Here is a 17991-nt window from a genome sequence, read left to right as displayed (position 1 = left end):
GAACAGACATGGTCCCTTAGACCCATTTTATTTTTCTTTAAATTTAGTTTTAATACTAATTTAAAAACCTAGGTGATCTAGGCTTCTGTCGGAAGGAAATAGGCTCACAGTTTCCATCTGTGTAATGTTATTTTGCACCAAATACAAAAAAATAGTCTAATTTGTTACAGCTAAATGTATCAGTTGCACTTAATTCCTATTTTAAAATGTTCACTCTAATTTAATTCTAATGCCCTAAAAATATGTAATATTTCTGAATTATAACTGTACATTGATACAATTTTCCAAAGAATATATTTTATTTATCTTTCAGTAGATATATCTGTTTAGCAACTAATTCTTTCAGGGTTTCTTTTATGAAATTATTGTTTTTAATTTTAGATAAATAACATGAACATGTTCAATCCAAAAATACACATTTTCAACTGAATACAATATAACATTTGAATTAAACCACAAGTAGCTCTTTGGTTCTGCTGCTCTCATTATATACTTTCAATTATATTATTAACCTCTTGCCCTGTTTTATTCTTTCATACTTTTCTGTGCCCCCATAAAAACATGCTGGCCCCCCTAGCCACTGTCTGTCTGGTACTAAATCAGATACATATCTGATAGTTTTTAAAATGTCTGCAGTCTAAATGCTTCCTTCAGCACAGCAGTCACTTTTCCATACAAGCACATTAGAGAAGTTCTGCTCTGTTTTACCTTAATTTCTCTGGTTATGTGATCATATTACTGCTGACAACTTAAAACACCTGTTATTGCATCTGCAAATACATTTTTACATTTTGAAAATTCTGGGAAAACATGCATCCTTTTCCTTCTACTTTCATTACTTTCATTGTTATCTGTTTTAGTCCATCAGATCAATTATAATTAAACACTTGCAATCTTGTGGTTATATTATGCAAAAAAAAAAAGAAGTTCAGTGGGTGTGAATATTTGTGTGAAACATTTTGAGAAATGCTCTTTGGTGTTCAGTTTCTTCACTGCAAAAACCATCTAAAAATGAGAAAAAATGTCTTAAATTAAGTGTATTTACCATTAATTTGAATACTTAAATAAGATAATTGGCCAATGGAATGAGTATTTTTAGTCTTAAAATAAGATAATTAGATAATATGTACTTGAAATAAGACAATGCAGTTGTGTTTTCTTATTTTAAATGTAAATTGTCTTGTTCCATTGGCAAAGTGTCTCAATTACTTCCTCAATTCAAGAAAAAATTCACTTATTTGACTTATTTAATAACTTATTTAGATTTAAATTTTTTGCAGCGTTGATATTACATGAAAACAGCACCTCTAAGCATGCCATTAAAGGTGGTGCAATAGGACACACTGATCTACAAAAAAAAAAAACTCAACAAAAACACGTTTTATGAGAACATTGCAAGAGGAAATGTCATGAGGGGATCCACTTCAAAAAGGTTGTGCATCTTCCAAGCATGCATGATTAATAGAGATGTGCCTCTGCATTCTGTTTGGTTGCTACTCTCCAAGTCTCTGAGAAAATGGCTAGAAGAAAAATAGATTTTAATATTCATAATCACTTTATACAAAAACTCTTACATAAATTACATGTAATTGTTGGATTAATGTTATAATATTTACAGATAAGTGTTTCGTTTGGAGTTTTTTTTCTTTTTAAGTGAGGTAAGAGTAGAACATTAAATAGCAAACTCATATAAGCTAGTTGATTATTCAAGCAATTTGTTCTGGTATCCAGGCTGCATTCAGCTGAATGTCAAACAGGTTTATTCTAGTTTGGCAGCTGTAGTGATCGATAGTGCCTGTTCAAGTTTTACATCATGAATATTTTTTGTTTTTGTATTAAAAAGCAGTTTTAAAAGGCCAATTTTGGGTTGCACAGTGGGTAGTACTGCTGCCTTGCAGAAAGAAGGTTCCAGGTTAGATTCCTGGTCCGGGGTTTTTCTGCATGGAGTTTGCATGTACAGTACTACCTTTGCATGTGTGGGTTCTCTCCGGGTACTCCAGCTTCCTCCCACAGTCCAAAAACATGACCGTTTGGTTAATTGGCTTCTTTATATTGTCTTTAGGCGGAAAGGGCTGGTTATCCTCCTGCAGCAGTGTGTTGCAGTGAGCTTGTCGCAGATACTTTTGAATAATGCCCCATATATTAAAAGCGTGGTCTGTGCCATATTATTTCATGCCACAATGCAAGAGGGCCAGTCTAGCTATCTAGGAACTAGCTGTGGGTCTAGATACGGCCGAGGCGGTGAGGAAGTAGGGGTGGGTTTGTGCAACAATAGAGGGACATGAGGGTGAAAAAGAGCGGAGATCCAGGTGAACAAAGGGTCGCAGCGTTTTTACGCACCTCGCTCTTCTAGCTGGTCATAAAATGGTGGTCATACAAACAAAAGTGGGTAGGTACCAAACAGGGAATATGCATAGTGTAGAGCGGATGTAGATTTGACCAATCAGAGGCCTCCTGTCTGCAGTCACCTACAATTTTGGAAAGGGGCAGCAGAGTGTCTGCAGCAGAGGCACATTTAAATTTACTGCGACTAAAAGGCAGACAACCTGGTTTCTGAGTATAAATCGGCCTTCAGTGTTTGTGTGTATGTTTGTGTCTCTGTGTTGCCCTGCTACAGACTGGCGACCAGTCTAGGGTGTACCCGGCCTTTCACCCATATACTGCTGGAGATTAGGGGTGTAAATCACACCCATCATGGCCATTCGATTCAGTATCAATTTCCTTACCCAACGATTCGATAGTTTTCAATACTCAAGAACACATCATCTTTTGCCTGCCTCTTCTTTCACTTACCCCGTTACCCTATAGGTTTAAGCGAGTGTGTGTGTGCAAGTGGAAAAAGGGTAGTGGCTAAAGGAAGCGAGATAGGAGGGCAAAAAAGGTTTAGTGGCACCGCAGCATGGGAGTCAGAATTACACCCAGGAGCAAATAGATAAAGTTAGACTGGAGGAAAAAAAAAACCCCTGAATCGATACTATTGCGGACGTGTCGATGTATCAGATCGTCAGCTGTTGGATCGATGCATCGATACAAAACGATTATTATTTACTAGTGTTGCACCGATACCGATACCAGTATAGGGCGGGACCCCGATACTGCCCTAAAATGGTGGTATCGGTATCGGCGAGTACCAACAAATAGGGCACCGGTACAATTTTGAGAGCCATACGTTTATTCAACTATTGTCACCCACTCCTGGTAGGCAATAAAAAATTCTACTGGTTTCACTTTGTATTAGATTTTTTCCTGCTTCCCAAAGGTAGGCAGTAGCTTGACAAAGCCATGATGGCAATTATTTTACATTATTATGGTATCGGTATCGGCCGATACCGCACAGCCAGGTATCTGGTATCGGTATCGGGGCCAAAAAATGGCATCGGCGCAACACTATTATTTACACTCCTACTGGAGATGGGTAGATAGGCCCCCACTGCGACCCTGACAAGGATTAAGTGCGAGAAGATGGTTGGATGGATTATGATTTGATTGTTTTTCCAACAGCTTATAATCCTGAGTCTTGATCTTACACAACGAGAAAAGATGGGGAATGACCATTTTTCTCTCCGCATCTGTTGCATTTAAAGAAGCAAATAGAGGTAGAGATATAACATGAAATGTATTTGTTTGATTAGCTTTCTAACTTTGGTTTGTACTATGGGATCACAGATAATTTAAAAAACCAGCTTCAATCAACAATGTACAGTTAGTAGGATTTGAAAAAAAGTTTTAATATATTTTCCCATCAAAAGGTACAACGTTGACTTTATTGACAACATGGAGAAGAGAACCTGCAGCATGAAATCTTTTAAGTTTCGTTTTTATTTTATTTTTTTTTCAACACTCCATCAGAGAACACTGAAATGTTACAAAGATGTGTCTGAATCTACATGGAAAAAAAAAAACAAAAAAGGAGGAAAAAAAAAAGAAACAAAATAAAGAAAACAACCTCTATATCAACAGACGGTGGCTGTAGATTGGTGCCACGACTTAAACAGGAAACGTACTGCCACGGGAAAACAAAACCGAAAAAAAAATAAAATAGCACATTGTCGCCAGAAAAGACAAAGGACCTTTGCAAAGCTCTAATGCAAAAAAAAAAAAATGTCAAAAACAATTTTTTTAATTTCATTTTTTTGTACAAGTGACAACAATACGAGAACAACAGAAAGAAAATAAAAAATAATTGGGCACCTTCTAACAATTAGGCTAAGATTAGGTGCTGAGGTAGACAAAAACTAAAACAATTCAAATCATAATAAAAACACTATTTTCTTAATACAGAGCAACTCGACTGGCACTTGTGCTGTCACAACAATGGAGAGAAGCAGCACAGACAAAGCCAGGGAAAGACGAGGGGGTAAAAAAAAAAAAAAAGAAAGAAAACAACATAAAAAAGCTTCGTCACGCTTGGTCCGACAGGGCAATTGGTCCTCAGTGCTAATATAAAAAAATACAATGTCTTGGTGCTTTGTTACTCAAAACAGTTTTAGTCTAGACCTCAATGGCACATGCACTGCAACACTGCATGAAAATGGCTACTTTGTTCTAGAAAACACCACACCAAAAAACACAGAGTGCCAGCTTCCAGGGATGCCATGATTCCTCTCGGACCAAATTTTACATCCCCGTCTGATAAATGCATTTTGTAAAACAAGGGGATTAAAAAAAAAGTACTTTTATAAACATAACCAAGCAGAAGGGAAAAAAAACCCTAGTGCCAACCTACACCTGTGAAGGTTTTTAGTCATTTTCTCAAAAAAAAAAAAAAAAATCTGCTGTTTGTAGACAAATAATTGCATGAACTTCCAAATGTTCTTTTTATATCTGGCGGCAGAGAAAGTGCTTCCGGATGCCAATAACAGAGTACAGCTTAAAGAAGTAAATCCAGAGATTTTATCGCATAATTTGCTCTAAAAAAAAAAAAAAGAAGTCATAAATTGAGCTTCATGACATCCCTAGGGTGCTGGAGACAACATTTTTATATTCTTCTGGAAATACAGAACAAAAGCAGATACAGATGGATTATTTTTGTCGAACAATTTCCATTTTTAGGCACAAAGATAGTACAGAAACACCCGAGGAACACTGAGGGAAGAACTATATCAATGCCAATGTATATGTATATATTTATATATATATATTTTTTCCCCAACAGAAAAAAAAGTGGCATAGAATATCATTTTATCTTGTATCTGATTAGTGCATTTTCTCACTAACACACTCACTCATACAGTTACCATTCTTTTCATACACACAAACAAGTAGAAAACATTCAGAGGACGATGAAAAAGATAATGTGACTGAACAGGTCTTGCATTGTGGAGGTTAGACTGAACTGTGACTGCTTTTTTTGATTATTATTATAGTAGGTGGATGTTATCTGAAGGGCCCCCCCCTCCCCTCAGCTCACAGTGTTTAAGAATAAAATGGCAAGACACAATGGGACATGCCATCCCTTCTTTTTTTTTTTTTTCAAGTACAAAAATAATAAAGTAAATTAAAAAAGTCGACAGTCAAGTTTGATTGACATAAACAATGAGTGACGAGTACTAATTGGTCGGTTTGGCAGCGCCCCCTGTCTACCGTTCCGATATATTTTTTTTCTCTTTTTGTATCGTCTTGTTTCTTTTATTTTTTTTAACCGTAACTTTTACACACACTTGTAAAACTGGTGGTGGATAGATTTAGTCCTTCACCGACAATGCAACTGACATCCAGAAAGCGACACTTATTACAACATGTTCACACCGTTTTTTTTTTTTTTTGTTGTTTTGTTTTTGTCCAACAATATCAAAGAGGAGCAAGGCAAAAATGATTCACACCCAGAAAGAGGGAAAAAAAAACAGTAAAAAAGAAAAAGAAAGAAATACAAATATTATTTGTGCCCTGCTTTAACCCTCCACAAAAATGGAAAAAAGGACCGACACGGAATACAAAAATATCACAATTTTTTTTCATATATCAAATTGCCTCTGTTGGCTCTTGTTCAGAAACAAACACTCTTGCTTCTATCAAAGGGAGAAGCTCTATTTTTAACCTTCTGGTTTTTTAATCTTTTCTTGTTTTTTTCGATTACGCTTTGCACTTCCAAATTGTCCAACGCGCTCTGCTTCAAATATGACCTGCCCTGTGCGCTGCAGCGTTTTCAACTAACGTCATGATCAGTATGTTGGTTTTTTTTTTCTCATTTCACATTACAAAACTACAACTCTATTCACATATGTTCAAGTTTAAATTCTTGTTTTTAAACACTCTCAAAAAGTAACACAACTCTTCTGTCCTACTCGTCACTTTAAGGCTTCAAAAATTTTTTTTCTCTGCTCTCCTGTTGTCGGAGGCGCAGGGGAGAACGTTAGAGAAGAATAAACATCCATTCGAATGACTTTTCTCATCCTGCCCCACATCTGCTTTACCCTTTTATATACTTTTCTTGAAAACAGAGACAAATATAAATCAACTTGAAAGAAAGCGTGAGATGAACTAGCTTTGACAAATAATGCAGAACAAAAACACACAAAAAAAATGTTTTTTGTCTTCTTTTTTTGCAAAAAAAAAAAAAATACTAATGTGAAAACAACTTAGAGGTAGCTTTTATAACAAATGAACCATCCGGCTCCTTAAACAGAATTAATAATACCAGGTTTGGTAACAAAGAAAACACAAAATAAAAAAAAAAGAAACAGAATCTCTTCTCTGTGGCACTTAATTTCTCTGCAAACCTCTCCACCTTATCACATTTTTTTGCGACGCATTCTCTGACACGCATCAACCAAAACAAAATATACACGCCAAACACAAGGGAAAAATTATAAAATACACAAGAAACATGAGGTCACATGAAAAAAAAAAAAAGAGCGAGAGGTAATTCAAGTACAATGTGTTGAGCCCAAACTCAAGGTCAATAAAAAAGAAACACAATAAGAGACAAAGAGGGACAAAGCGCACAGACGGAACCACAGAAAGAGCCCATTTACTCTGTCGTTTCTTTCACTGCCTGGCCATGTCTCATTCAATCAGTGATTTCTGATCTCCCCCTCCACACCTGCCTTTTGGATATGTAATTCCCAAGAAGATGTCACGACAATCACTCGTGTGACCGGACATGCCACAGTTTAAAACGCCAGAAAGTTGGGAGATGTCAACCGTGACTATTTCAGCAATCTTTTCCCTTGAAGGACTGAGCAGAAGGGCACATTTCAAATGGTAAAGATGCTTCCGGTTTCCTGTCTTTATGACTTCTAGGCAAAAAAAGTACAAATAAAAAAAGTCTAAAAGTGGCAATTTTAGGTTTCTGACACGAAACAGACAGAATAAACCTGCATTTCCACAGAGCCTTATGCGCACCTTGCTTTCAGACGTTCACATTCAGGATTTTTGCCATATCAAGTCCTTAAAACTGACAAATGTCAGAGTTTGTGCAGCTAAGGCATCCTCAACACTTCCTCCACATTCACTACGAACAGTCAGAGTCACAGGACCCATGCAGACGACAACCCTTCTCCCCTTATGATTAATTTCCCCCGACCGTGGTGAGTTGACAGATCGTTGGCAGTCAAAGCGTTACTGTTATGAGTCAGTTTATGTCGGATATTGTTAGTGTGAGATACATCGGGATAAATGCGCATGGGTAAAAGCATTCCAGTTATCATTTGCTGAATATGTCTGGGTTTTTTATTGTGCGATATTATGATAGCGAGTTATATTTCATCAAAGGGTTTATACACTTTGCTGACGTCGAACAGAGACTGTTGTCGTAGTTTGCTTTACCTGTGCAATCAAGCCATGATAAACTATGATGCAGAGCTAAACAAAAAAACAAACAAACAAAAAAATGACATAAAAGTCGTTGGCCCTGAGAGGCCAGTGGTGACTCGAGCGTCTTTAACCCGCACTCGAAAAAGAGATGCAGACCCAGGAAGACTGATGAAGAAACTGGGGAGACCTCCTGGGGGAAGCAGCGAGAGCGTCTTCCCTGCTCATAACCAAATGAGTGCTTGGTTTGCAGCATTTTTAATAGTCCCACACGTCCGGTTCATCTACTGCATAAGCCTGCAGGCTCTCGTACTGATTCTCAGGGGCTGTCTCATCGCTTCTGGAGGGATTCGGGAATGGACACAAAAAACTTTCAAATTCTAGGCATGGGAAAGGAAACACAAATCAAGGACAATAATAGACGATTCAAATCTTTCAAAATCTGGGGTAATATTTTTTTCTTTTACAAATTAGGTGCATCAGAAAAAGAAGATGGAACTAAGGGAAGGATGTGCAGGCAGACAGCCCTCGAGAATCAGCTTTCTTATCAGTGCGGCACCCATAGAGTCACTTCTTTGTAGCCTACTTGCTTTGTGTTTTTGCAAGAAATGACCTGAACCAATAACACAGTTCCAGGTGTAGTGAATGACCCGGTGAATCCGACACATAGCGGAGAACAACTCCACATTCAAGTCTCTTAGCCCCCCCCCCGGTCTTTGCCCCTATACCCAGCTCCCCATCACCACCTTTACATGTAAAAAAAAAACCCTAAACAAAACAAAAAACACAAGCCCTCCTTTTTTCTCGCATCTTCTAGTTAACATTCCTTACTCTTCAGGACCTCCTACCTGCTCTGTTACATTCCCCCTTACCTCTCTACCCCCATTCCCTCCCTCCTCGCTCCTTTCACCCCGATCCCGTATCAGACGTAGCAGAGGTACAGGTAGGTCTTCTCTATGCGCCAGTCTGGGGGGATATCTTCAGGCTTGTGACCTTTCATGTGCTTCTGCATGGCTGACAGGCTGGGGCAGTACTCCAGGCAGATGGTGCATTGATAGGGCGAGGCGCCGTTATGGGTGCGCAGGTGCTTGATCATGGCCGAGTAGTCCCTGGATCGCTGGTGGCACAGCTTGCACTCGAATGGCTTCTCACCTAAAGATGTTGGGAAGATGGTTGAAGACATCCATTATACTTACAGTGTTATTTAAATGCTGCTGATAAAGAAATATGCAAAATGTGGATGAAGATGGAGGGGATGTGGTTAGCCTTGTGGTATTTGCTTGGTCATGGATGAGTGCTGTTTAACAAATATTAGTGGTTTGGTTATTTGTCATGGTGTAGAAATCTTGGAAAAGATTTATAATATTGATAAATATCAGTTATTGGCCATTAAAGCAATATTAATATCGGATATTGGCCACATTTTCATATTGTTGCATCCCTGTGTACACAAACAATAGGCATGGAAATGTTCGATCTTATGCGATTCATACATGGGAGAGGCTTTACTTTCTGTCTTAATAATAATAATAATAATAATTCATTTAATTTATACTGCACTTTTCACCAAAAAGGCCTCAAAGTGCTACAAAAAAGCATTTAAAAAAGCATTAAAAAAGAAATACATAGAGATAAAAGAAAATAAATTTAAAAAAAAAAATATATAATATGAAATATGCTTTATCTTCTCTCTTTGGTTTGATAGATGAAATGTTTGCTACTAGGTTGCACTTGTAAGTAAGACGATTCCCCCTGTTGGGTCCTCCCCTTAGTTTGGTGAATTTTCATATCAGTCAAAACCAAGCCACCAGAATTGAACTCAAAGTTGACCAAACTGCTGTTGGTCTCTTCTGATGAAGGCTAATAGATCAAGTTAAATATAGTTTAGTGAGCTGCAAATGTTGATATTAGTAAAATGACTTATTTTTTATTTTTGCTGTCACTCCTAAACAATCACAGGTTGCTGTCATTTTCTAACAGACAAATCCAGATATGTCTAGTACAGTGAACCCTCCTTTATCGCGGGGGTTACGTTCCAAAAAGAACCCGCGATAGGCGAAATCCGTGAAGTAGAAACCTTTATTTTTTTAACGGTTATTATAAAATGAAATACTCCATAAAACATTGAAATCAGGGAACAAAAACTTTTGACAGGCCCAATCCTTTGTTTAACAAATAAAAGTACTGTGTAAATGTTTTTTTTTATTTATTTATTCATTTATTTATTTATTTTTTACAAATAACTACTGTACTGTAAAATAATATAGTTATAAACAAATAAGTAATAATTTTAATCATCAATACGGACTGTGGGGTTAATACTGCGGGGATCAGCACCGCCCCGCCGTGACGGATTGGAACGGGAGAAAATGAAAAATGATTATGAAAAAAAAAATACAAAGTAGCTACAGTAGGACAAATAGTGACTGACGTGTACAGTACAGTATTTCACTGCTGTTCTGAGGGAGCCGTGTATCCTGACTGCTCTGTGGCGTTTTTTTCTTCTAAAGCCTGCGGTGCAGGTGTGTTTTTTGGAGAGAAGAACATAGTTATCGGTAGTTGTTGTCGCTCCTTTTTCTTCTGGGCCAAAATATCCTTATAAACCGACATGCCACCATTGATTATGTTTGACAATAAAGTTTAACAATGCATGATGCAAATCCGTGAAGCAGCGAGACCGTGAAAAGTGAACTGCGTTACAGCGAGGGTTCACTGTACCCCAAAATGTGCAGCAGAAATAAATAAAATATATTCATGTTTGTTTAAAATGGAGACAAAGATACCTGCTATAAAGACAACCCTGATAATTTGTTCCTAATAACGGAAGAACACATGAATGGTAGTTTTGTATATGTTCTTCGGTGTAACCCAAAAGCTTTCACAATGAGGTGAAAATGAAAAAAAATCATATTTTTTCTTGTGTGCTTTCGAAAATAAATAAAGTATAAAAAAAAAGATTAAATAGTTGAGAGAGCTGAACGCTGGTGCATTGGGTAGCACTTCTTACTTTGCACCGACAATGTTCTGGGTAGAATATTTGGGTCTTTCTGCAAGTTTGAATGTTCTCCCTGTGCATGTGTGGGTTCTCTCTGGGTACTCCGGCTTCCTTCCACAGTCCAAAAACAAGACTTTTACAGTAGTTTATTTGGTTTGTCTAAATTCTCCTTAGGTGTGAGTGTGTGCTTGGATTGTTGTGTGTCTTTGAGTTTCTCTGTGTTGCCCTGCGACAGACTGGCGACCTGTCCAGGGTGTACCCTGCCTCTTGCTTGTAGTATACCGGAGATAGGCACCGGCCCCACCACAACCCTGACAAGGACTAAGTGGGAGAATATGGAATGGAAAAAATTGGAAAAGATCTGTACACCTTAAAGGTGTGAAAAAAGTACAACAGTAGTTCTACTTCTTATCCTCATGTTTGAAGCTATTTTCTTGACTTTAGCGTCTTTCATTTAAACCAGGGGTCACCGACGCAGTGCCCTCAAGGACCACATGGGGGGCCCTCAGAGTCTTCTAAATAAAGAACAACCCACCAGTGGGCTAAGTTTGAAATTTTATTTTATTCTGTTGCTCTTCTTTTTAATCATTTATAGAGATTTCAAAATGACAATGTCTAAATAAGCTTAGAAATTAACAGAAACATTAAAAATATGTTGATAATGAACAAAGTTTAGGCTAATGCTAACCCTTGCAGCTCATGGCTCATTATTGGTCGCCCTACCTACGTCTCGGTACCCTTAAAAAGGTTGGTGACCCCAGATTTAAACAGTTGCTAGACAGGAAAGAGAGGGATGGTGAGAAGAGTGGGCAAAGGTCTCCAGTTAAGGATTCAAACCAAATGGCTGCATCTTGGAATAAGGCCTACAAAAATGAGCCAAGTGCTCTACCCTTGAGACATCACCACACCCCAGCAATGACCAAATCCTTTCCAATATAATATTCAAATCCAACAAATTTATTGCAAAAGTGTATATCAGACTAATAAAAAAAAAGTAATAACACCAAATTATCTATGATATATCACATACAAGCTCCCGCCACTTTAAATTCCTGGAGGTGTTATAAATCAGTGTGCCTCTCGCTGTGGGGGCTGGTATGTTTAACGGCCACATTTCAATTTGGCAGCAGCGGCCGTCCTAAACGTGCTAATGATTTGAGTGATGGCAGGGAATAATCCACCAGCGCTCAAGCTGACAGACTCAAATTAGACATGTAAATGCTGACCTTTACCAATGGCATTTGAAAAAGGCTGATCAGAAGTGATCTGGTCCGGCGCTTGCCGTCACCTTTTTCGCAGTACCCACATGTGTGCGACAACAAACTCGCCTCTGCTGCTCAGTTCCGGAGAATCCCCAGGTTAACCTTGACCTCGGGGTTGGTGCCGGATAAATGGTGTCATTTTGCCTGTTACAGTGCTGCAAAACCTATTCTATTTCGCTGTAAGCACATGCAGGATGTTAATATTGATAACCAGACTGTAAACACAGTCCCTTCAAATAATCAGCTAATAATGAATTGCAAATGGTGCCTTGGTATTGATCAGCCATTGGCATTTGGGATGTGTAGAGAGGCGTGGGGTGGGTAGGGGTTAGGTTGCCAATGTCGATGATTCATCAAGCAGCTGCTTTTGTGTGAGGTGGCCTTTGACTGTGAGCTTGTCACTCGCTCTTGTTATCTGCTGTTGCTCCCCGGCTTAACGCAAGGCCCCCCCTCCCTCATACAAAAGGCGAAAGGGTGGACGGAGGGGAGCCAATTATTGGACAGGCTGCCTTGATAGTGTGGCTTAACAGCTGGTTTATTGAATGGGAGATGGGAGGGTGCTGCTGGGAGTTTGTGCGTGTGTGTTGGAGAGGAGAAAAAAAAGGATGGCGAGAGAGCATAAACCCTTGGCTGTGTGCCACCCTGTTGAGCGCTCGTGGTAGACTATACTCACTCAATCGAGTTTGCAGCATGCACTCATTCTCCAGGGCACCTAGCCTATCACTGTGTCAACATCTTTATGGGGCTCTAAATATACTGCGATCAATACCAAGTCTTCTGAGACATTGGTCCACTGTATCACAGTAATACTGATATTCATCTGTCTTGTCTCGACCTCAGAACTTTGATATCCTGAAGTTTCTCAGTAGCACACAAAATTTATATCATAGGAGCTGCTTAAAAATGACCATTAAAGACTGACCAACAGTTTGAGTAATGGTAGCAGGAAGGTTTTCTCAGAGACCAGCAATGAAAAATGGAGTTTTCTTTTCATCTTAACTTTTGGAGTTACTAAATTAAACCTCTCACACCAGAAGAGGTGGCGTCACAATCTAGGGGATTATATTTTCTTTTTTGGGGTGGTTAAAAGCTAGCCTGACGTAGTCCTACTCAATTCTAGTCAGAATCTGAGTCTGATTCTGCTCCATAGAGCTGTGATTATGGGGCGTGTTTCGAACGAACCAGGAAAAAAAATCCCTCTACACTCAATTGGATAGACCTACAACCAATAAGAGCAACGGAGTGCGTGACGTATGTTAAGCTACGCATAGTTGTTGTCAACAAAAATCAAAGCAAGAAGATGAGCCTTGATCGCGGTTCTCTGTTCCTCTTTTAAAATTAATTTGCTGTCGATATCTTCTAGAACAGACCTAATAGCAGAATCTACTCACCTCAACTCTCCAGCGGCAGCCATTGTTGTTGTCACCCAAGTGCGCTTTGGTCACGTGGTTGATTACGTTACTGTTGATCATCTGTCAATCATCGTATAAAGCCCGCCCTAAAAATTTGATTGGCCCGCCAGATATTGTGCTAGCATACTCGCGCTACTATTGAGCAATGCCAGACCAAACTTCCCGACCTCAAACGTTGTGGGCGGGACTAGGTTCGGAATGGCACCCAGGCTAGCTAAAAGCACCAAAAATCAACTAATATTTTATAAAAAAATAATAATACCATTTTGTGCCAAAGGCACATATCATATATGCCTTAAGTTGACTTTGTAAGGTCTAAAATAAGGATAAAGAACCTTTAGGTTAGAGTGCAAGATACATTTATAAGTTAGAAAGCTGGGCAAAATATTATCCTTGCAAGAACAATTTCAGACTATAGAGAACAAGCAGGCCTCTCGTTTTTACCAAAAGTTATTTCGACAAGCCTTAAGACTTTTGGAATATGTTTTGTGGACAAATAACTTAAATAAAGATTTGACACGGAGGTAACATTTCAAACGTGTCAGTGACACACAGTGATGGACTCTGGAGCTCCTTTGCAATTTTAAGACATTAACTGATGGAATCAAAAATGGTGCATTCTACTACTGTATAAAAATCAGAAGGAGAATAAATTGCCATCAGTTTGTGACCAAAAGATTAGGCAGCAGAACAGTAGTCTACTTTACAAATTGCTTTTAATTCGGTTCAGAACAGGCTTTTAAAACTAGATCTTTCTTTAAATGCAAATAAAACTAAAATGATATTATTTTCAAAAACAAAGACAAAATTGCAAAATAGCTATCCTCTTATCACCTTGCATGGGTCAGAGATAGAAAGGGTTCAATCTTTTAAATATTTAGGAATTTTAATTGATGATATAAAGTCTAAATTTTAAACCTCATGTTAAACAATTGATTAAGAAACTTGGCTTCTTCAGGAATAGGCTTTATTTCTCTTTTAATTCGAAGAAGAGACTGGTAGCTGCAACGTTTTTACCCATTCTGGTCTATGGTGACCTAATATATATCAATGCCCCAGATCAAGTTCTAAAAATGTTAGACTCAGTTTACCATGCCTCCCTACGATTTATCACAAATTGTAAGCCTCACACACACCACTGTGAACTTTACATACGCGTGGGCTGGCCAGCATTAGAGACTCGTAGAATCACTCACTGGTATATGATGATTTATAAGGGTATTCTGCGTCTGCTCCCCTCATACCTCTGTGAGTACATTCAACCAAGAGCGGCTGAACTGTATTCTCTACGTTCTCAAGAGTCTTTGCTTCTGTCTGTACCTAGTGTCCGCACTGAAGCTGGAAAGCTTTTCAGTACTCTGCCCCCACAGTATGGAACAATCTTCAGAAAGACTGGAAGTTGAAGGATTTGATTCCAATCGGACATTTTAAACGATTCCTCAAAGGTTTGGAAATGAGATCTATGGTTTGCAACTGTTTTATGAATTTCTAATTATAGATAGATGTAATTGTAAACTGTAATGTAATTTGTACACCAGAGTTTGAACCAGAGTTGCAGCCAACCTGGAACATCCAAAGCCACTAGGTTTAGGTGGCAATTACTTTTCTACATAAGGTCAGGTTGTTTGTTTTATTTTTTCTTCCCTTAAAACATACAAAAATACTAATTTCTGAAAAATACAAAGAGGCAAAATAAACTTTGTAAACTTACATTGATTCTTTTTTTTTTCTTTTCTTTTGCATTATTATAGTGCAATTTTTAAAAAAGTCCAACGCACTCCAAGAAGAGAGAATTGCTCTCTATGAAACTATATTATATTTTAAATCTTTTGAATTAAAAAAAACTTTTTGTAACCTTTGAAAAACACCATATTTTATATGTTTATAGCTCACTAAAGCTAGGAATAACTTGTCTTTCTAAAGCCAGACCATGATTTTATATTATGCTTTGGACTACAAAGTATTTAAGTATTAATGTAACTATGTAAGTGACTTAATCAGAAGAAAAATATATATATTTCTTATTGAATTTTCCATTCGGTTTATATACATGTTGAAGCCTTACTGGAGTTTGAGATCTGATTTGGCTTTCTGATGCCTTCCAAGTTCGAATTTAATCTCAAGTCTTTGAGTTTCAGTTAATTGATCAATACATAATGTGGCTGTTTTATTCAGACAGTATTCCCTAGATGTCAGTCTGAATGAACCTAGTCCTCCTCGAAACATAGTTTCTGTTTTTCCCTCTTCACTCATTTTGGATGCAGTACCTGTGTGCACACGGTAGTGAGTTTCCAGCTGGTGCTTTAGGCTGAACTTCTTCCCACAGCCGTTACATTCATAGGGCTTCTCCCCGGTGTGGATGCGCTTGTGGCCCTTCAGTGTACTCTCGTCCCGGAAGCAGCTCCCGCAGAATTCACACTCGAACGGGTGGTCCCCTGCTGTAGTGCAGAGACAGAAAGACACATTTACTAGAACTCCATCTTTAGATGTACACGATAAAAATGAGGCTATTTTTCAATAAGAAGAGATAAATTGCAAACCCTGCCCTAATATGCATACGAACAATATGACAGCTGAGCTTATGGCTTAAAAAACATCCTTACTATTTGGACGCAGTTATACACAAACAACAGGCATGCTTTAATGGATATCCATTTCAGTTCTAGCAGACAAATAGCATCCTTTGTCTTTTTCTACAATTTACCCACACTGCTGCTGTGCTTTGTTTTAAGCCTTTATAATTATAGCCTGCCTTGGCTATTCAGCAGCCATCAGATGTATAATAGAGCATACAGACAGACTATTTACAATACACTAATAGAAAACAACACTGATAAATGTGGTAATTCTAGAGAGATGGGTTGTCATCAGGTAGTTTATTCAGCTCCTAATTCAACAAAAAACAAAGATGTCACTTTCTCTAAAAACAGAACAGAACAGAGGATGCGTCCAGAGCTCAAATGGAGATTAGAAAAATAAAAAAAACTGATGGATGATCACTATCTTACTGTGAATCCTTTTTTTTGTGATGGGAGAAAAAACATCTGTCCATCTTTGAAAAAGAAAAAATTTCCTACTATAACTAAACTATTTTAGAAACCTGGGTATTGGGGGATGTGCTATACGTTTACATTTTAAAATAAAAATTCTAAAAAAAGCCATTGCATTTATGTCATCAGGCTGTCACGGCACATGCTTCTAATGGGAAGCTCTAATGGATATTCACATGTCAGCGTCCGGAGATATTATGATTTGCGGGGAGTCTCTCCACAGCAGCCCAAAGACTAATTGTATTCCCGTGTTTGATGAGGACCCGCTCCTTGCATCATTTGCCACCTTACGTGTTATCCTCTCCATCCGAGTGATTTTGCAGATATTTATTAAAGTATTTTGCTTCACTGCTGCAGGTTTAAGTCACAACCAATGACCTATGCCTTTCATTATCTGCCTGTCCAAGCAGCAACGTGCCGGGGAATAAATTGCATTTCTCGTTATGTGCCTCCACCGCTGCCCTGACAATTTCGCTGCCATCCACATATTTTATTTACAATTTTATATAAGTACATACAGTATGTATGCCCGTAGCTGGTTTATTTAAGGTCAAGAGAGAAAAATGGAAGTAAAGTGGAATATAAAATGCACACCTCCTCCAGTCTGATCACATTATGGGAATGTTATACATTTATGGTGGAAAACGTTTTCAGATGCCTTAGGGATGATGTTGGATGCACTTCCATTAAAGGGAAGCGATGGGGATGAAGGGATAGGAATAAAACTCAGACAGGGATAGAGCAGGAGATGTGGGTGTATATGGCTTTGGCAGTGGGGGCTGGGTAAAAATCAATAAAAGTGACAGTCTTTATTTGTCTGCATGAAGTTATCAGTGGCTCCCGCTGTAAGACATTGTGCTCTTTCTAGCGTCTCATCCACAGCAGAGATCACAATCCATCACAGAGCTCGGTGGGCTTGCACGATGCTGCAAGAATAATAATTGAGTTCAGATTCACCTGCCTTTAATTAGGGACCTCCTATCAGTCCAGTGAATGCAATGCTAATGCACAAAGGAGGTCCATGGAGGGTTATTTATGTTTAATGTCTTTTGCTTTGCAAATGTCTAGTACTAGTTTAAAAAAGAAGCTAAATCTTACTAAAGAGATGTATTTTCTTATTTAAACAGACTACTTGCTTGGAACAGATTATCCTACTTGAACGCCATGTACAATTTAAGACTGACATTCTGTTTTTTTTGCACTGCTTGTAATAATAGATTTTATGAGATAGATCCTGTAGAGTTTAAAAGTCAACAAAGTACTTGAGGGTCAAATCAATACAAAATAAAAATGTTTAAGATGTTTTGATTAGTATTTAGATTTTTTTTTTTTTTTTGTGGGCCCAAATCCAAGTCAAAGTCTGTCGTGCATCAGATTTTTCAGAGAAAACACCAAAGCAATTCTTTTATTTTGTTAAAGTAAAAAAAAAGCTACTTAAGAAAGTTTCATGTGACAATCTCCTCCCTTCTTTTAATAACACGTTTCCCTTTTTTTTCCCTAAATTGCTGAGTGACTAGAAG

The 17991-nt window shown here is 38.1% G+C and overlaps 1 protein-coding gene across 4 annotated transcripts in view; it reads right to left on the bottom strand.

Annotated features, from left to right (window-relative positions):
* Positions 1-3722: 3722 nt before the first annotated feature.
* Positions 3723-17991, bottom strand: part of zbtb16 (zinc finger and BTB domain containing 16) — a 211063-nt gene continuing 196794 nt past the window's right edge. For all 4 annotated transcript variants that reach the window (XM_015370194.1, XM_015370195.1, XM_015370196.1 and 1 more), the window contains 2 exons: positions 15689-15859; positions 3723-8904 (listed from right to left, as the gene is read on the bottom strand). In XM_015370194.1, the coding sequence (XP_015225680.1) occupies positions 8675-8904; positions 15689-15859 (401 nt within the window). In that variant the 3' untranslated portion in view covers positions 3723-8674. The remainder of the gene's footprint in view (positions 8905-15688; positions 15860-17991) is intronic.

Source organism: Cyprinodon variegatus, unplaced genomic scaffold (assembly GCF_000732505.1).
Source record: "Cyprinodon variegatus isolate N-32 unplaced genomic scaffold, C_variegatus-1.0 Scaffold43, whole genome shotgun sequence".
NCBI lineage: Eukaryota > Metazoa > Chordata > Actinopteri > Cyprinodontiformes > Cyprinodontidae > Cyprinodon > Cyprinodon variegatus.
Note: the sequence above shows the minus strand (reverse complement) of the source record. Positions and strands in the feature narration are given on the sequence as shown.